This window comes from Abrus precatorius, unplaced genomic scaffold (assembly GCF_003935025.1).
Source record: "Abrus precatorius isolate BTA unplaced genomic scaffold, Abrus_2018 Scaffold11, whole genome shotgun sequence".
NCBI lineage: Eukaryota > Viridiplantae > Streptophyta > Magnoliopsida > Fabales > Fabaceae > Abrus > Abrus precatorius.
This window is the reverse complement of record NW_020874303.1, coordinates 11,086,788-11,108,712: the sequence shown is the minus strand read 5'-3', so window position 1 is coordinate 11,108,712 and position 21,925 is coordinate 11,086,788. Positions and strand designations below refer to the sequence as shown.

The 21,925-nt window shown below is 30.7% G+C and overlaps 2 protein-coding genes across 2 annotated transcripts; both read right to left on the bottom strand.

Annotated features, from left to right (window-relative positions):
* Positions 1 to 253: 253 nt before the first annotated feature.
* On the bottom strand, positions 254 to 11,929 carry LOC113856249 (telomerase reverse transcriptase). Its single transcript, XM_027487990.1, has 13 exons — positions 11,627 to 11,929; positions 9,299 to 9,379; positions 9,054 to 9,119; positions 8,752 to 8,920; positions 7,731 to 8,165; positions 6,826 to 6,960; positions 6,422 to 6,566; positions 5,581 to 5,719; positions 3,693 to 4,913; positions 2,764 to 3,308; positions 1,557 to 1,829; positions 1,075 to 1,357; positions 254 to 289 (listed from the first exon to the last, which is right to left on the bottom strand). The coding sequence occupies exons 1-12, from the start codon at positions 11,927 to 11,929 to the stop codon at positions 1,084 to 1,086; spliced, it is 3,786 nt and encodes a 1,261-aa protein (XP_027343791.1). The 3' UTR covers positions 254 to 289; positions 1,075 to 1,083.
* Positions 11,930 to 15,011: 3,082 nt separating this feature from the next.
* Positions 15,012 to 16,347, bottom strand: LOC113855421 (probable rRNA-processing protein EBP2 homolog). Its single transcript, XM_027487059.1, has 2 exons — positions 16,158 to 16,347; positions 15,012 to 16,045 (listed from the first exon to the last, which is right to left on the bottom strand). The coding sequence occupies exon 2, from the start codon at positions 16,038 to 16,040 to the stop codon at positions 15,180 to 15,182; it is 861 nt and encodes a 286-aa protein (XP_027342860.1). The 5' UTR covers positions 16,041 to 16,045; positions 16,158 to 16,347; the 3' UTR covers positions 15,012 to 15,179.
* Positions 16,348 to 21,925: the final 5,578 nt, after the last annotated feature.

Below are 21,925 nucleotides of genomic sequence, written 5' to 3'. Positions count from 1 at the left end.
TACTGTTCCTTATTTCCCATTTACAAAAGATTACAAGGTTACCATAGAAGCATTTGCATCTGATATGTAACTAGAAAACAAAAGAATGTTTGGTAAAACATGTAAGTCTTCAACATCTATTGAACTATACCACTCTTATCTCCCTTTTGTCTGTCTGTTGAATTTGACATGACATGAACTCTCCCTAATATATAATAATCACCTTTACCACTCAGCGTTTCACATAACCGTAGATTCAGAACACAATTGAAAAATCACGCTATCATGTTGGAGAAGGATTGTCTCTCACCTGCATGAAGTGACATTTTGAAAGTAATAATTTTCAGTACGTATCGGTTTTATTTTTTCCTTTTTTATAAACTTAGTTACTAATAATATTCAAATTGCTGCTAAGGTGTTCAACTTTACCTCAACTTTTTTGTACGAGCATATTTTCCTTCCATACAAAAGAAAATCATAGGGAATGAAAAATATTACAAGCTTTTTTTGGACAAAAGTTACTTATTTTTGCAATAATTTTGTTTACATAATTAGTGATTATACTTTTACGTAATTTTGTAAAACAATTCAATATTCCCCACCGTGTAGGTGAGAATACGAAAGGTTGTACGAGGGGTCGGGGGGAAAATGTTCGAAAAAACTAGCTCTAAGCTCGGGTAGGATTGGGTGTTAAAAAATATTTTTACTAACCTAACCAGAACATACCCAATGAAATTCAAGTCAGGTTAGCTTATTGGTTCCACATTTACATTTATATAAAAATTTAAAAACCAAAATAAAAATTTAAAAATAAAAAGGATGAAATTTCAAAGTAAAAAAATAAATAAATAACATTGTTCTAAAAAATCAAAATTTATTAAAAGAATAAAAATGAAAAAAACGAGGGTGATGGTCGGGTTGAGTTCAATTGGCTTGACAGTGTACCTGATAAAGGTTGGGTTACACTCTTGTAAACTGATTTAATCCAAATATGGAGACAAGTTTACAAAACTACCTAGACTCTTGATCACCCCACAGGTAGAAGAAACTTGCCACAACATTTACAAAAAAAGAACTACAATCATCAGAACTAACCTTTAGGAACTAATACTTGATGTCCCAAAGCAAAGAGGAGTTTTTGGTGTTAATCGCATACTTCAGTTCAGGTGACAATCTACCAGACATTCTATGTGATAACAACCTTGACCTCAAAACTGCCAATAACACCTTATGACGTGATTCCTTTCTCTTTAGTACTTGTATGTAAGCATGAAACCCAAGCCATTCCACTTCTTTCTTCTCCAATTTAAGAATGGGCTGCACATCTGAATTAAGACGCATTGAATGCATCCTTTTCTTTATCAGCAGGTGCATATATCTGGCAGATGATCATGAAAGAAAACATAATTGACTAATGGTTATAATTCATAGAATTGAAGTATTCAGAAAGAAAAGAATCATTTGATTGAGAACCTACAAATAGCATTGGTTTAATAAGAAAAGTCAATCAAATCAAAGGTGAGAAATGGAAGTCTTAATACCAATTCAACAGCAACATAATAATATCACATCCATACCTCAAAGATTCCAGAATAATATCTGCACAATATCTTTTGGGAAATTTGCAGATGACTGATAGATCCCGAATATAACAATGAAACTTCATCGCACATAACAAAAACACTTGATAAACATTTAATCTGACAACAGCTGCTGAATTTATATTTGAATCAAAGAATATAGGATGGCATTTAGGTCTTAGAAAGAGACGCAACTTCTCCTTCAGATGAATGCCTGGTTTACCTTGCCAGCAAACAGTGAGTGTTGAACTTAAATGGTTATTCAAGTACCTGTTAGGCATATGGAACTATTTATTTCAATAAAAGAACCAAATGATTCACATTATGAATAATTCTTAACCCAAAATAGCTTTCAGAGTCTCACAACATACATTAAATAAAGTGAAGTTCCAATAATGATTAAAGGTAAACAATCTAACGAACATCCTGCACCTGAACAAGTAGGAGCAGAAATTTGTCTGAGACAATTTTATCTTAAAATCAAGAATGAACATTTCAACTACCAAACCATAGTCGCAGGATATGGGAGAGTCTGTATACTTCTCAAATTAATCCCATCCCAAAGTTGAATCTATTCAACCCCTACCCCCCCCCCCCCCCAAGGTCCCCCATTCACAAAAAGAACAGATCAACAGAATATCAATGCAAAAGTCATAACCTGTGAAATTCTCAATAAAAAAATCACATAAAATACTCTCACATTATATTTGAACAGCCCTAACATAGTGGAGAGCTGTTTGTTTATGTTTCTTTCTTTTTTGATGATTTTACAGGAGGAATAGGATTGCCACTATAATTTAATATTGAATGGTTCTCTCCTTTTGTTACTTGATGTTATGAGGTATTCTCAGTTTCTCACACCCTTTTAGTGTGAGAATAATCTTCATTCACAGTACTGAGAAACATTGAATCACTAAGCCCCTGAACTTTAAACTGTTCACTTCAAGAAAACAATGTGATTACCAAAACAACAAAAGCAGGCTGAAAATTATCTGCTACATGTTTTCCATCTTCTGAAAAATGACTTTGTTATCAATTTGATACATTATTGTAATAAAATCAAGAAAATTTTATAAAACTTTGAAACTGCACACTTGAGTATCAATGATCAATGAACACAGCAAATGTGTATCTATCAAACATGCTAATAACAAGAATACACATTACATGCCAATTAGATCAATCAATTTGAATGAAAATTTACTTCATGTAGTCAGCCTGAATTTCCATAGTGGAGCAATTGATAAGAAGACCACTCCATCTAAGAAAGGAAGTAGCATCATCTTCACCCACATAAACCCTGTTCAATGGGGATCCTGATATCTGTTCTACATCAAAGTTTGCACCAAACTTTTTCTCATTCATGTAGCAGTTGTAACCACGAAATCCTCTTTGTAGCCTGGAAAAAAAGCTAGCTGCCTGCTTCTTTGAGGTTGATATGAAAAGAAAATCATCAATGAATCGCATTAGCATGTAACAAGGAGATGAGACTTCATCATAGAAGTTGGTGTGCTCAGCATTATTCTCCTTGCAACTGCCAGATTTAAGTGTTTTTTCAAGAAATGGAAATATTGTGTGTGTCTCCAAGTGTCCATAATATATGGAGCAAAGCAAGGAAGACAAAACCCCTCCCTGGGGAATACCAACATCTTGCAAGTAAAATTTTCCATCAAATTGTAACACATTGTGCTTCACATGCTCCATAAGATATGAAAACAGCACTTTCTTTTTCACCTGCTTCCACCGCCCCTGAACATTATATAAGGTTAAATTGAGCAAAATATAGGATACCTAACATTCCATAGTCCCAAAATAATCATGTACCATGAAGGTATATGTACAATATTTCCCCCTTCATGTTGTTGTTAACGATGGATGAGTTGTCATTAGAACAATAGGCTCTTAATTTACTTCTTTTATTTAACTTGTTACCATTAAGTCCACTTAATCATGAAGATAAATTTCAAAAATGTAAATCACATATCACATAAGAGAAAGAGAGAGATCAAAACAGCAAGACACATTTATACTTGAATATGTAAACTTATTATGACCCAAAGTGAAACAGGAAAGATGATGACAGAATGTATATATATACACTCCCTGATGACTTTCTCCTATGAAAACTGATACCTGGTCAACAAAGACAGCATGTCGGGAATGAAAGGAAGCAAAGGAAGTGAATCGTGTACGGCCAATGTTGCTACTTCCATCCAGCATTCTAAATTGCTTTTGAACCCACAGAGATTTCTTTGTGCAAACAACTTGATCATACTGTTTAAGAATATATTCATCTTTCAGTATAACATTTTCCATTAAGCCAAGCAGCTTGTCCTGATCAACAGAATCAAATGCTTTCAACACATCGGATGTGACAACGAAAAAACCAGGCATAGATCCTGATCGCTTCTTTATGCCAACCAAAAATGCGCACAATTTTTTGTAAACATCATTGTAGTCAAACACGGAAGAACCTAACTTCTCAGGCTCCTTGAACAGAATTCCTTTTAGAATAGTATGGGCATCACGAAGAACAGAATTCACAGACTGATAATGTTCCCCCTTGATTTTCTGGTGTTTCACTTCCCTATCTGTTTTGCAATATTGAACTCCTGTAGTGGACACACGTAATGGCATTCTAGAAGAACCTTTCAGATTTGCAACCATCCTAACTCCATTTTCTTTTGGTTGAAGTCTAAGCTTTGAAAACCCAAATGGTCTGCCTTTAAGAATATTATGTACAGCCACATCATCCAGGTAACTGTATCTCCAGTCTTTGAAGCAAGCAATGGTGCTATCGGCCAACTTCTCCCAAACTGGTTTTGGATAATAGTAAATATCTTGTTTCCCTTGATCACTTTCAGTTACATAGAAGTTTGCTTGTACCAAAGGTACAACCAGACAAGAGAAATACCAGAAGATCCACTTCTCCAAAAGCTTACGTTTGACACCATATACAGCATCATTCCAACTTCTGAATTCTTTATTTTGCCCTTCTATATACTTTAGAACACAAGCATTTTGGCTATTCAAGAAATATTTATTTGTTAGGAAAGGAAACCTCGATGTTTTCAGTTCATGCATACATAGCCTTAAAGGGAATTTCTCAAATCGACGCAAATTTATGAACTTGGAAATATTTCTCCTCATTATTCTCCAATTAGAAGGAGTACCCAGTAATTCAGAAGGAAGTAAACTTCTACATACAGCCCAAATGAAAGATACCACTTGACCTTTTGAGCAGTATGACTTAACTGCCTCACACTGTGAATCTATTGTTTCCACAGTATCTGCACAATGTCTAGTACCACATTCTTGAGATTTCTTGTGCACTTTTGTCTCTAATGCACTGTCCTGCAGTAAAAATGGGTTTTGATAAGGACCAAATATTTGTTTGTAGATGGAAAAATAATTGCATTATAATTATAAAGTAAAAGATAAGTAGTGCTTTAAACTTTGTATGTCTCAAATCTCAACAATCATCATCAACCCAAAAATGTATCTACGCACAAAATAAAAAGACAAGGAATTCTAGTTGTTGAAGTCCCACATCAACTATAGATATAGCTAAATAAGAACTTATAAAGGTTAAAGAAATTCTCACTTTACAAGCAGCTTTTGAGGTTGAATTAGACTTAAAGCTCAAATTCAACATGATATCAAAGCCTATCGTAAGTTTAGTTTGGGCCACCCTTGACTTAAAAAAAAAAAATTGGCCCCACGAATTTTCTCAGTGAAATTAACCTAGTCCCGTGGATTTTCCAGTGCAACTTACCTGGTCCCGTGAAAGCCCAGTGCTACCTACCTAGTCCAGCCAGCTTATCCAATACTATATTTAAAATCCTACAATTTCCACACTCTAGATGTTTAATCACCTTATCAGCTTTTGGGGTTGAGTTAGACTTAAAGCCAAATTCAACACTAGGGATAGCTTTATGAAACCTCACCAACATGGGAACTTCTTGAACCAACCAATATAGTAAATATTTTAATATCCCAAAGGGAACAAGGAAGAAAAAACCTTAAGCCTGGAGCTAGATCTTCCAATCATATGTTGATCCAATGATGGAACAACACAATGCTTATACAAGAGCTCTGTATGCTGGCAACACCGTGTCCTACAAATGAGATGCTTAAACCACTTAACAAGAGAGTGATACCTGCAAAAGTATTAAAATCATTATAACTTACAACAAATACAAGCTTCATCATTGATTTTGAATACTAAGGCCAATAGAAGGCTTCTTATCTGTTTTAGAGAATTGAGCTTCGTCATTGAATTCAATTAGTAAGAATTTGAATGATTTTGAGATTGATTTTTTAATTCCTCCACCTCTCCCTTCTACACCAAGTATATTTACACATTTCATTTTTATGTACAAGGAATCATACTAGGAATTAGAATCTTTAAGAGTTCTAAAGGGGCACAGTCATTCAATAAGCTTTCTCTATTTCATTTCTTCCCTGGCCTGAGTATCATTCAGGATTTACAGTTAGGCAGCAATCAATGAACTTTCTAAAAGCTTATTTGGCTGAAACCGTGCCCTTTGAGCCAATGACAACTTCCAGGTTCCAGCCACTACTTTCCTGGTCAACTTATATAGTAAAAATATTGAAATCATAGCATCTTCTGAAACAATAGTAGGAAGTGTTTTAAATCATTCCAGCAGCATCATGAAGTTCAAGCTCCAAAATTGAAAGATAAATAGGATAGCAGATTTAAATGAACTTCAAATACATTATGAGCACAAAATACATGGTATGAACTTGGGACCTTGTCAATAATCAATAATTAACTTAAAAGTGTAACAACATTCACATTTAAGAATGCACTGTAATTAAAAGGGCCTTCTTGAACTTACAGGCATCCAAAGTTAATGAGACATGAACCACTTCTGTGCAAACAAGGCATTGGCTGGGCACTGGGATTTACGTCTGAGAAGCCAAAAATATTGCCAATGAGATACTTCGAAGAAGCCAAATTTGGCCTTAAGGAATATAAAATATCTGAAGATAATATGTGAAGGAAATGAATAATAAAGAACATAGAATGCAATAGTCCCTTATGACATTATAATAACACTCAGGAAAAATAATGTCTCTCAGCAACTTCAAGCAAGTGATTCTGAAAGAACTCCTGAAACAAATTGTTTCGTGAGCTTGTACACATAGGAGTAATTCCATGTAAAGTATCAAAGGGAACCAAAAAATCCCATTTCAAGAAGGGACATGTACAACATCTGTTCGAAAACTCATTCGTGGATACGTTTCTTTGGAAGAACTGAACATGAAGACTCCAGGTTATAAAAAATGGATAGCCTTTTGATATCAGTCCTCTTAGGAACAGTTGGAACTGATTGCAAGATTAAACAGCAAGAACATTGCCGCAACATCTGTAGTTAACCAACATATAAAGAAGATGTGAAAGTAAGACAAACAATTATATCTGCAAGATAATTTATTCCACCAAATCGAAATTGAAAAATTACAAATTATTGTTTATGAAGATTGAAATTAGTGCCCATCGTTGATAATGCCAACTTTCTCAGCATTTATTGCATTGTTTATCATATTGATTAGCAAGCTACTTTGAGAACCTGGGTTCAACCACAGTGCAAATTACTACATGCACACCAAATTCTGGCTCTTGAGAATTACTATTTTATCCCAAACCTCACTTGTAAGTTATCATGCAAGTGATAATTGGAAGCAGACAATCTGAACTACCATGACATTTCATAACAGTATCACATGATTCCATCAACACTGAAAACCAAATTTAAAAAGTAAAAATGGAAGTGGTCAAATATAGTGGAAATAGCTTAGATGGTATTTCCTACAATATAAAATTACAATCAGATGTTTCCAAAGGTTTAAATCACTCTATCTTTCCATCATATACCACTTTTCCATAATTTATGGTAAATACCATTCCACTATGCGCTAAATCTAAAAGAAAGTAAAATAGCTTACCAATTTCTTTAAGAATTATCTATAATCCAAAGGGTGTTACACCAAATCTTACCAGTTACAAGTATTTATGATTGATGTTAGCTATAAATGTGTGGACATGATGACTACAAGTTTGATACATAAAAGAATCTAATAAAATTTTAGACAAAAGTTTGTGAGTTGCATTCTATGATATTTCATAGAAACAATTGATCACCTTTGCATCATAGCTTCTGGTGTTGTCACGCTGAAAACTAGCATGCAAGCAATCTGTATTAGTAGGAAGCATATTGCAATGTGTATTTAGACTGTTTTCTTCATAGGTTAATTCCTTCTGCTTTTTGTACCTTCGCCGCTGCCAACTAAATGGCCTAGAACGCTTTCCAAGCTTAGGTGTATTACAATTCGGGCCTTGTTTCCCTTCTGACTCCAACTTCCTTGTAACAGTTCCAGTTCTTGTTAACTTACGATCTTCAGAGATGCTAACATCATAATTCCTGCTCCCTTGGTGCCTGCTCAGTTGCATTGAAGACTGACAGATTAAGCCAAGACTACTTGAAAAGGCCAGAGGACTATTGTTACTGTGTGAAATATGGCACTTTTGTTTCTCTACAGGTAAGTCATCAACATCAGCTCTTTTTCTCTTTTGAGCTCCTGCTGCAAATAGAACCCATTATTGTAACATTTCACTGATAGCAAAGATGCAAAAGGATATTCTCAATATGTAACATTGCTCTAACAGACGACACAATTAATTTGTCAGGAAAGAAGACACAGGAGAGTCACAATATGAGTCGGGAAAAACAACCAAGAGTGAAGAAGAGGAAGATCAAATAAAAAAGTAATTTGAGAGAACATAAGACTAATAATAAAAGGTTCGTTGTTTCATGTCCAATCACTGAAATACAGCACATATGACAACAGTTATCGATCTCTCAAATGTAGCAGCTTGCATTTAGATCTTCTAAGAATTTTAATGACTACCTTTAATTTTAAGATTATAGTATTGATCAACAGTCTGGCACTATATCAAATTGAACATAGGATTAGAAGTCTAAATGAATAACAAGACCTCAATTGCCTAAAGAAACAGGATGAATTTAATTTTAAACATGCATGTAGGTGCTTTAAGATGCATGTATTTTACAGCAATAACAGCAGCGAACTTCAGAGAGCCCATAATGTTACAGTTAATATGTTTACTAAGATTGTAGTATGATAATTGGACGCTTCTTATTACCACATTTATGAAGTGAAGAATGCTGATAGCCAAACTTTGGCAAACACTTCAACATATCAAAGCATAGGCGACTGATTGGAGGACCTCCCACCTGGTGGTGTTTTCCATGGGGAACTGGTAAGAATATTGATGTGTTCCTTAGTAGGTAAACCATAAAATCATCTCCAACCTGCATGGATGCAAATTTTGATAAGTAAAGTTATAAGAAAAGTGATATCATCACTAAAAGAAAAACAATAAAGAATAAAAAAGCTAGCTTCATATAAATAAATATATTAAAAGATTTTGATGTCATCGCATACCCTACTTAACAAGAGACACCACGATGAACAGGATAAAAGCTCCACAATGGGGCTGGAACATTTACTCTGCATAAGAACAAAATTGTCAAATGCAAGACATAAACTCATGATGCATACAAAAAGAAAATGCCCCAACATTAAGAATACCCTTATAATGAAAACTCAGCAATAGAATCAACTAGAAGAACAATGCCCCAAAGAAAAAGGAAAAACCAAAGAAGAAAAGAAGAGAAGAAGCTTATTACCCTATCATATCCAGAGCACAACACATTGGAAAAGGCTGGTTGCCTTTGATGCAGCATTTGTTCAACGGTCCTCTTCACAATCTGAAAGGCAATATTAGCATTCTGTTAAGAACCTTAAGAGAATCCCACTACAAAAGTTAGTCACTGTAGTTGGAAAGTTTAAGACCTTATAAACTCCAGACTAGAATCTCGTACTTCCAATGTAGGACTCAAGTCTCACACCATGCAATTGATTTCGTAACATACCACCACACTCCGCAGCCCTGACACCCATGCGAACTAGCAGTACACTAGCCTCTTGACTAGTAACAGGTGAACACTATAATGTTGGTGTAAGTGTAACCACCTTTGATAGCAGCTGAGAGACATGGTGAAAGACTCTGATATCAAATGATAAAAACCTTGAAAAAACCACAACCACAAAAGCTAACTATTGTAGTTGAAGTGTCCAAAGCCTAGTAAACCTCAAACTAGAATCTCATACTTCCAATATAGAACTCAAGTCTCGTAACTTTCAATTGGAATCCTAACACGTTCCTAAACCTTTATCAAGGATTCAACCTAAAACCCAAACTCCGGAACAAGAAAAGAAAAGAATAAACACCGACATTTTTGTCTGGAAAAAATGCAAATCAGCACCTGAGATTTAGGTCACGTGCTTGCTACTTAGTCCCTATATATCCAATAGCTGCAATTCGATTGACAAGGTTTTCAATATGTCTAAAATAATTTTTCTGTTAATTTATTTCCAAAATAACCTTTTTAAAAAATGCAATTAGTACTCCTAAAGTTTGAACACGTGCAATTCAGTTCTTGAATCACATGAGATTTCAAGAGATCAAGGACTAAATTGCACCTAATTTAAATTTCCAGGTGCTAACTAGCATTTTAGGGGTAATTTTTGAAATAAATTAACAGAAGAGTTAGTCAACACATGTTAAAAACCTTAGAAGACAAGATACATGATTTTAAAATTCAAAAGCTAAGATGCAGATGATCCAAACATAGGACTGTTAATTTGCATTTTTTTCTTTTGCAACAAGTAAACCCTCACTTGAGTCTCCAATATTGTATGCATTGATCATTTTAGTCCTGCCTTTACTAACACTTACCTTGATTTTCCAACTTAAACAAAGTTTTACTCTTTTTGCATCTACTTTAACGTAACAATTAAAAAATCTAAAACACTTCTTAAGCTATAAAACTTAGGTCTAAGGTAAGAAAAAAACAAAAAGAAAAAGCCTTTGCATTTCATGAAAAGACAAAAATATATAATTAAACAGAATGTTTATCCTACAGCGGTAGGTTTGTATCAGTTTTTGAGGTAAAAAGTCATTTGAACCAATTATAAAATAAACTTGCGGTTTGGTTTGGATCAGTTTGAAAATAATATAAAAATCAAATGAAACCAAATCAATCTTTTGCAGTTTGAATTGGATCGATTATTTCAGTTTTCGGCTAATTTTTCTAAGCGATAATATTTAAATTTTTTCCTTGGCAACAAATAGAATTTAAATAACTAGAGTATAAATTAAGTCTTATACCGATGTATAATTTTTTTATTTAAGAGACAGCGATTAGTATAGAAAAAGCTAAACATATGATAAATATGGAAGAAAAAAAAAAAATATATATATATATATAAAAAGATCTTCTCATATTAATTTAAGTTTAAAACTCTTACCCTCGAATCAAGTCTTTTATTTTACTTACATGTAAGTTAAATATAAGTAAATGAAAGATTCAAATCGAGTATAAAAATTTATGTGAGAGCCCTTATATATATATATATTAAATCTCATATTATAAATCATAACTTAGTCAAAACTACAAATCACAAGTCAAAATAAACTCATTTTTTTAACAAAATACAAATATACTCTAAGACAGTGTTTTTATAATAACAGAATAAAAGAATTAATATGAATTAAGTATGTTTGCAGTTTGGTTCGGTTTTGAATATGAGAGAACCAAACCGCATAAGAAAATATAAATTTTCTGGTTTTCAGTTGTTCGTGTTCAGTTTATTCGATTATTAATTTCTTCGGATCAGTTTAGTGGTTTAAAACGGTTTGGTTACACCCCTAGTATCTATTTGACTGTTTGTTAGTTTGTTTTCAAAAACATTAACTACTTTTTTCCACTTCCTGACGAAAACTTTTCAAATAAAAAACCAACTGTCATGAAAAGAAGAAAATAGAAAACTATACCAATCATACATCTAATCAAATATCTGAAGCCTCTTTGCTCTCCTTCAAAATGCAAAACGTTTATTCCGATGAAGTGTTTAAAAAAGAAAAATGATGCGGCATAATTTTTAAACAATACCTGATCTTGGCGCGAGCCGAAGTGTGGGTTGAAGGACGTGATTGAAGGTGCGTTTTCGGAAACGACGATGTAGCATTTTGCAAGGAGTCTGCGGTAATCAGAGGGATCATCTGGTCGGAGGAGGAAGGTCCTGGCGTCGAGGCTGCAGCCAAGGCAACGGCGGCCGTGGCAGCGGCAAATCTCCGGCGACGGCGGCGGAGAAGGAAGCAAGGATATGATGGTGTCTAAGAGGGTTCGTGCTCGATGGTGGAACAGGCGCCACAGTACGCCTGGAACGAGAGCCTTGTTGCGTTTCCGCGGCATTTTCCCGGGAAAGTGAGGGAAAAATGGAAAAAGAAAGGATTTGAAAACTAGAAAATGGAGTGTCTTTAACTTGCTGTGGAGAAGCACGTTGAAGTTCATTCAGTAATTTCCTATCAATTGCTTTGATAACAGGGAAAACAATTGTTGAGTTTAAAGTTTTAAAATTAAATAATCATATTTTTTAACGTCCGTTTCAAAAATAAAAAATATAAATTATAAATTTTAATATTATTAATGCATTAAATTGTGTAATATCTTATTAATTTTAATAAAAAAACATGTTAAAAAATTTGTAAAGTAGAATATCACCAATAACTCATTTTTAATTCATAATAAAATATATATTAAAGGTTAATTTTAAAACATCTCTAAAGAATTTAGATTTCTTCGTGTTATTTAATTATTTTTATCAAAATTTATATTTTAAATTACTTATTTGCATCATGTATCATTTACTTAATTTTATCAATATTTATTAAAATATATAGTATTAATAATCAAGAACATTTCAGAAAAAAGAAATCAAGAACATTATTTTTATTAATATAATGCGGTAAACTTAAATTTTAAAATTAAATTTAAATTACAATAATATTAGAATTCAAATATCTTTAATTTAATATAGCATGTTAAAATTTAAATTAAAAACAAATTTTAGAAATCATATGACTTAATAAAAATAAAAGTAACTCCTAAAAATATTTTTACTGAAAACAAAATTGACTAGGCCTTACAGTATAGAAGTTAATAAGTTTAACTACGTTCACATTTAGCAACATAATTGATTTCAAGAAAAAGTGATCTTACCATAATTTTATTTATTTTTATTTTTACAGTGAGAGCTAGTTAAGTTATGTTCTTGTGAGAATATTAAACACTACCATGTAGTGTGGTAGAAACTTATTGTGTCACTATTACTTGAATTTCAAAATTATTCTGACAAATATTAAATTCTAATTAAATATATTTATAAATTTACTCGATAATGACATCAATGGTCAAAGTATATTGAGAATGTCATTCTTGAAAATATAAAACAAACCTTGAAATAAATGTCCCCAACTCCAATCCTCTCAATCATTTAGTCCGCAAGAAATTGTCAACAAATTATTTTGACTCATTATTTTGTTCATTCGTCGTGCTCTTGTGTCATCTTTATTTATCTACATTTACAGGTGTTTATTATGATAGATTTTCTCGACATAAGTGTATAGACGAGTTATCAAATTAACTTCTAGCATCCGAAAAAATGTGAGAGACAAAAATGAACGATTGAGTGACTCAAAGAAAGAAAGAAAGCAAGCAAAATCCGCTTTATTATGTTGTGGCATGAGTTTTTTTTTTTTTTTTATGCAACATAACTATCTAATTAACTAGTAACTACTACATCCAGTCTTATTTATAAAAAATAAATACCCAATTCCTTCATACAAACGAAAAATAGTTATATATATTAAATTCATACTCTATTCTAGAAACGCTCATAATATTAAATGTAAAATTAGTTTGTTTTATATTAAATAATAAATATATCCACTTATTATAGATAAAGGATGATTACTTAAGTAACATATCTTACAATAAATAAGAGTATAAAAATAACTTAATAATTAATATATCTAAAAAAAAATTATTTCTTGTATTTAAGACAAAAGAAAAATTAATAGTTATTTCTTTTAAAGACTTTGTTAACTTCAGTCCTTACATAATAAACTGTTAATAATAGTAAAATTTTATTAGAAAAAAAAAATTTATTGTATTTTTATAACTTTAATCCAATAGCTATATACTTTTTTCATAAATTTTTTTTATTTATAAATGTTTAAACTCAGCCCTAAAGTTCAATAAGGATAACAAAACCCTTCTTTTAAATAGGACAAGAGTTAATACAATAATTGATTTTCAATCAACTAGTTCCAAGATAGCTCCATTGTGGTAGGCAACACCCCGTAGAAGTTGGAATGTGGAGGATGGTGATTCCAAGTGGGAGTGTAATTGATGAAAAGGTCCAACAAATTATTGCTTCGTTAGAATGTGAGTGAATTGAGAAGATTATGAGAAATACAACAAATGAATCACTATATCTCGATATTTGCTTAAATGACTTGGTAGTCTTGCTCTCTCTGTTTCATTTGTTCATGAAACACGGATTAGTTGCTATGTGAAGGGTTGCCTAGTTGTAGTTGTCATAATAAATACTTGCTAGAGACGAAGTCAATGAAATTTAATTCCTGTAAGACATAAGTTAGCCATTGTGCTTCACATGTGACTTATGCAAGTGCATGATACTTTGCTTCTAAAGAAGACCGTAATACCATAAATGCTTCTTACTGCACCAAAAGCTGAGGGAGGTGCCAAAGCCAAAGAAGAAGAAAAATCCAGTGATGTCCTGCTTAGAGTCAAGGCATGCTCTTCAATCCATTGTAAAACCCTTTGGGCTTGCACCTAAGGTTAAGGGGGAAAAAGAGACCACTTGGGGAGGCGTTGAGGTATCGTAGAGCTCTTTAGTGTAACACAATGACGAGAGTCAGTAGTGGCTAGGAGATATTGGTTTAAATGACTCTACAAAACATACATAAGGTTTTGTAATAGTGAGGAATAGAAGCTAGCCAGTTGTCATAAATAGGAAGCTGGGTCATATAGATGTGATTCTGATAAGGAATACAACCTATTTATAATGTATATTGGAAGTTATACAAAGGAATGGAAGGAGGTTATACAAAGTACAACGATAATCAGATTCCCTTACTATTGGTCACACAACAATGACTACCTCCAAAACCGAGGATGCAAGTCACCATCACTTTCAACCATTTTGGGGAGGAGCTCATGCAGAGGATGCCGCACCGCAGGAAATAAACAACAGGTATGAAATCCATATGGCAGGACAATCTTAGTTTGATATTTTTACATTATTTCTTTGTCTCAAAGCAAAGACCGATATTAGTCTCTTTAAGATAAACAATAGAAAAAGTAAATAAATAAAGAAAAGAGACCTCCAAATATGTTTTCCCTTAATCTGCTTTACTCAATAATTAGCAATGGACAAACATAAAGCAGCAAATCATTTAACAAAGCATAAAAGATTGGAGTAGATATTTAATAATTAATAACATTGATAAAGTTTATCTAATCACCATAAGACCATGCAAAAGATCAAATTAAGAGAGTAAATGAAAACTCCTCAAATACAGCCCTTGACACATTCCATGACATAACTCCCTCAAAACATGTCAAAGAAAATATCATTTTACCTCTTCCTCTTCTTATTTCCTGCAGCACCACCCTTATTGAATGCACTAAAATCATTGGTGGTATAAGCAGTATTCTGCTTCTTCATTCCCTTCTTGCCTCCAAAACCAAATTTGGAATTCTTAAGATCTTTTTTCTTTTGTTTCTTTCCATTTCCACCGACTTGCTTTGCCTTCCCTCCTGATCGATCGCCTGGAGACACTCCTGGCCTTTTCTTCTTTGACCTCTCAAATGCTTTTCCACCCTCAAAGTTCAAACCCATGTCTGCATCATCAGCATTGCCAGCAAACCCACTTTGTTGCCTCTGCTTCCTCCATTTCTTAACAGATTCAATATCCTCCTTTTTCTGCTTAGCCCTTTCTTTTAATTTCTGAGCCTGAATCTCTTTGGCCAATCTCTTCGCCTCCCTTGCCTTTCTCCGCTCTTCAGCCTCTTCCATCTTTCGCTTCTCAGCTAATAACCGACCTTTCACCTTCTCCATGTGGTTATCTGTCTTCACCATTTCTGCATAATAGTCTGCAGGTCGCAGAAAAGGGAGACCCATTGACTGAAGTTTCTCAAAAATCTGCCTAGTTCCCTCCAATGCTTGCGTGTAAAACGCAAGCTCTCGTGCCAAGTCATCATTAACATCTACTTCTTGCTCTTGATCAATATCAATGGACAGTTTGTGTATCCATTCAACATTCTCTGGCCAACTAATGTCTCCAAGTTTATCTATTATAGCATCTCTGTTATATACTGCATTTTTAGATGGTTCGATCAATTTCACATCCTCTTCCGTTTCTGATTCAGATGGTGTCATTTCGCCACCCAAATCCTCAGTTTCATCATCAATGATTGTATCCTCATTTATTGCCATTTAACCTATACAAATATTGAAAAGAAATAAAAAGGTTCAATTTAGACCAAAATTACACAGACACGAAACGAAAAGCGCGAAACAGAGTATCCAAAAACTAAGGCCATCCATGAATACCTGCTGGCAAACAACGGTAACACTGAGAGCACGAACACACTCCAACTGGGGTCGACGACGGCACGAACACAGCACCACGGCGACGGCGAGACTACACCGGCAGTGGCGTGAGCAGCACCGGAGTTTCCAGAGAAGAAGAGTTCGTAATTTAAGGACTACTGAACTAGGGTTTAAAGGCAGTTACGCATTTCTCCTTTCTTTCCTTTCTATATAAGAATTTATAAAATATTAAATAATTTATTTTTGGATTATTAGTTATTTAAAATATATTAAAGAATTATTTATTCTAAATTACTTAATAATAATAGAATATTATTTATTGTGTTTTAAAAAATTTGTAATGTTAATTTAAGCATTACAAAATTATGATATTAAATAAGTTTCTCAAATAATATTAAAATGATCATTAAATTAAGTTATATCTTTCAAATATTTAAAGGAAATAATATCATAAGTATTTAGAATATTAAATTAATGTATAATCTAAATTTTTTAAGTACTACCAAAAAGTTAAAGTAATATCTTTCAATATTTAAAGGAAATAATAATACTATAAGTATTTAGAATATTAAATTAATATATGATTTAAATTTATGAAAGATTACTAAAAAGTTAAAGTATTAAAATTTAATTTTTGTTTAAATTTAACTTAAAATAATTCTTATTAGCTGATTCACATGTTTGGTGATGTTAAAATTTAATTATATTTTTTTTACTTTCATATTATAGTAATCAATATAAATATAAATATATTAATTTAATAATAAAATTTAATAATTTTAATTAATAATTAAATAATAAATTTTAATGTTTTTAAATAATTATATATAATGAAATTATTTGAAATAATGACTTTAAAATTAATGTAGTTCGACTTTATAATTATAAATAATATATATCAAAATGATAAAAATAATAATAAAATTATAATAATTTCAAAATAATTTTTTTGTATAGGATAAAAAATTAAATAATTAATAATATATATTAAGAAAGATAAATTTCAAAGTTAAGACTCTTAAAATTAAAATTGAAATTTTTAAAAAATAGAAAAAAATTAAAGACATATATTTAAATACAATAAAATATACATGTAAATTTGTTTGAGAAAAAACTATGAATGCGTATTTAAGAACAACAAAAATTAAAAAAAAAATGAATAAAAATAATGGGCTTTACAATTTTTTGCAAAGAAAAAATATTTTTTGCAACTAAAATTAAGTAACTGCTGAAATTAAAAAAAAAGTCAAATATAAAAACCAAAATTATAATTTAACATAAAACAAAGTCAATTTACCTACCCTTGTAAATAAATTAATTCATAATATATCTTCCAAATTCATATTGTTCTCTAGTAAAAAGATTGTCATATTTAATAATCTAGTTTATAATCCCAGTCTCGTATAAAGAAAATGAAAACAGTTTAAAGGGAATTTTTGTTTTTATTTTACTCTCTTCTATTTATAAGTTTTAAAATTTAATTAAGAATATATATTTACAATAATTTTCCTTTTGCTCCCTAATTACTATTACCGCATAAACACTTTATTTTTTAAGTTGAAATAGTTAAGAATTGCCAATTCATATAATTATCATTTCATTATTAAAATATAAAAAATTAAATTAAATAAATTTTCTTTTGAAATTAATTTTTAAGACTTACAAGTATAATTTTATATTGGAGTGAAAAATATTTAATGACTACTATTTTATTATATTTTTCTATTCAATATATAAATAATAAGAATTTTATTTATTAAAAATATTTTTCTAATATTTTTTAAATAACAACTAAATATAATGATATATAAAAATTTAAAAAATCAAGAAACATATAGGCGAAATAAATGAAAAATATACGAAGTAATAACTTTTAAAAATTTAAAATGTAAAAGTTAAAAGAGAGATATATGTATATATGTATATATATATATATATATATATATATATATATATATATATATCATGTGACACTTCTATAATGTAAGAGCTTAAAGGAAAAGGCAACATGAAACTCTTATAAGAAAAAGTCTAAGGTCCATTTTGTGAACAAAAGAAGAGAAAAAATTGATAAAATATGATAGTTTAATAAAATATAATAGAATTAAAGTAGAATAAATTTTATCTTATTTTTATATTTGTTGAGTACTAAAATAACAACTTAATCACATTATTTTATCATTTTCATGTATATTTCTAACTCAAATTCCTAATAGAAAATAGTTCACACTATTGAATTATATAGGATAAACATATTAGATTTAGTCATCTCTGTTGCATGCAGTTTAACAAACATTATAAAAAAGTTATTGTACTTTTTTCTCTCTCGTAATTTATCCATCAAATAAAATTTCAGTACGTATATAAAAATGCCAAGATAATCTCTTACAAAATAACTTTCTTTTAATAGATTTTAAAATTGATTGAGGAGTGTAAATTCTTCTTTTATTTAAATTTATCTTAGAAAAGGACAATGATACACATTATTCTGATATTATTTTATTTTATTTTTATTAATTTTGAAAAGATAACTTATAATGTAAAATTAAACTTCCCAATATTTCATTACCAGCACGTAACTACCAAAATAATGAATAAAATACATTATATAAACAATCAAATATTTTTTTAAAATTTTATTATTTCTTTTATAAAATATTAAGTATGGTTTTTTGTGTCTAAAAATAGACAATAACTAATTAATAAATAATATTTTTTTATTAAAAATATAATATTTAATATTATAAATCTATTGAATTTAATGATATTACATAATTTCTAATAAAAAATTATAATATACAAGTTCTTATTATGTGCTATGAAACATGGAACACACGTTAAAAAAAACTCATATTGACTATAAATATTAGCATGTAAAAGATTATAACATGACTAATGTATGTTTTTAATTTCTTAATTTTGCTACTTGAATTTAGTCCATTTTGTAATTGTGACATTCAATTTTCTTTACCAGTTTTTATCAATTTCAAACATTTAAATTATTTTTTTATTTAAACAATGTTGCATTTATGTTAAATTTAGAAATGAAAATTATTTACAAGGTTCATATTCTAAAATTTTGAAAAAAAAAATTGAAGGATTTTTCAGAAAATGAGTATATAATTTCCATGGAAAAATTTTAGATTTGATTAATAAATTTTAACTAAAAATTTTTAAATGTTTTATTTGATTTAGTTTTAAATTATATTTGAGAGAACATCGACATGTCCATTCATGTAACTGTGGCAACGTTCAATCATCTTCAAACTGAGTATGTGATGATTTTGTTAATAGGGCTCATTGGCTTTTTCTCCCAAATAAGAGGACAAATCCTCCTCATGGAACCAATTAATAAAGTTTTTTTCCTGGTTTTGCAAGAAAAAAGCAGCATGAAATAGGAAGTTCTGTCGTTGCAGAGCACCAACTTACCTAAGCATGAGAAACATCTTATGGGTTGAAAGTCAAAACTACAAAGAAGGACAATCCTCTTTGTGCTTACTACGGAATTTGCTGAGTGGAGACAAATAATGGATGAAGAAATTTAAGCACTAGAGGCAAATATACATGATTGGTTATAGGTGTTCATACAAAGTTACTATAAAGCTGATTGGTAACTACAGACTACACTTAATAAGTAGGGTTTGGCTTTATCAACACTTTCTTACCTGTGGCAAAATTAACCATTGTGAAATCCTTTTAATAGTTTCAGCACAGAAGAATTGGTCTATCATTCAACTTAATATATGTTGATGATATACTCTTGACAGATTCAAATATTAAACAGCTAAAAGATACTAACTAAATTATTGTTGCAGTCTTCAAGTTAAAGGTCATAATATTGGGGCTTGAAATAGCAAAATCCTCCAAAGGAATTCACTAACTTAGCTCAAATATACATTACAATTGTTGGAAGACACTAGCTTCCTTGGTTCCAAGACACTCTCACCATCCATGGATCAAATTTTATTACTTAATAACAGAGACAATGATCCTCTAAATGATGCTTCTAAATTCTAATTATTAAAGACTTATTGGTACGTTGATGTATCTTACTATTTCAAGACCAAACACAACCTTTGCGATTAAGAAACCAAGTCAATTTATGTTTAAGCTACACACTCTTCATCTCAACATTGTACATCGTGGTCCTTCGGTACTTAAAATCTTAATAAGGACAAGGCCTATCTTTATATGATAATTTTATTCTTTTTCATTTTTTTTATTAAATAAGATCATATCAAATCTCATTTAGAATGCTTGTATGTTAGTAAGAGATTAAATATGTACATCATAATTGACTAAGTGATAAAAAATAACAAATAACAAATTATTTTTATATAAAATAATAATAATATTGATTTAAATATCCGATAACATGCTATTAATTCCTTATATAACATTACTATATATTATAAATAATTTCAGTACGGATCTATATGAATTCAAAATGGCGATTATTAATTGGTTAATAAATTAATTAATTAAAGAAATAAAATGAAATTAAAAAATTAAACAAAATATAACCATAAGATGTCGTTTCACACTTTTTAAATAAAATTTAACGAGTAAATCCACCTAAAATTGCTTCCAACATTATTTTTGAAAACTGAAAAAAAGAAAGTCATATCATAATTAGTGGTGAAACTGAATCAAATTTAAATAATTAATAATAGTAAATTTTTATAAAAATATTCATTATATTTTTATACCATATTTTTTAGAAAAATATATATATTATTTTTAAATACTTAAATACAACTTTAAATATTGAGATTAAAAAAAACTCATTTGATCGTTAAATTACTTGTTATCGTTAAATTTTTTACTTTAAATAGTTAAATATTATCTGTAAGTAATTCATTATTTTATGTTCTTTTCTATGCATTTGTGGTAGGGACCTTAGCTGTGACGATGGTATATATATATATATTCTTCACTTCGGATTTAGGTGTTTGTGCAGTTTACTTTCCAGAACTTGTTTCATCTTTCTTTCTCTCTCTCCTTTATTTGATATACTTATCTCACCCCTCGAGGCACCCTCCTCTTTCTGCTTCCTCATCCTTGAGTTCAAAGTTAGTGAACCTTTTACATCTCAGATAAAACAACTTCACCCAAATCATGCAAATACCCTTTTTTTCTATCTGGATTTAAAGTTTTCAACTTTCAAGGCTTTGTTTGGTGGGTGTGGGAAAATTTCAGGGAAAGCGAAAATATGTTGCATCTGTTCTTCTCAGTGGCTTTCACTGCTGTTCCTTTGATCCTCTATGTTCCACCAATCAGAAACTTAAACCTCTTTGTAGAAACCATTGAAGATTTTGCAAGAGAGTCAAGAGTATACACCAGCAGGGTGTACCCTCGCCTCCGTGTAGCTTGGTCTAGGATCATGAATTGTATGCTATGCAACACACGGTAGACTAATTGAAGAGTGTTCTTGAATCGGATCTTATTGTAAATATTTTATTTATCTGTTTTTCAATCTCCTTGCTCTTTGATTTACTTTGGATTCTCATTATAGAGTTGTTTTGGAATTGGCAGTGATTGCTCAAATTGCGTGACCATGTTGAGTTGAATTATCATAATAGTTTATTGGTGTATTCCATTTTATGATTCCTCTTTGATGGTGTGTAACCTTTTAAAATAAATTTCTGACGTTTTCTAGATTGTTGAAGAAATGGAATTTTTGAAGATCAATGAAACATGGGTTCCCTTTTTATTTGGTGATTTGAGGTTTGATCGTTAATTATTATTTTTCTTAAGTATTAGATTTG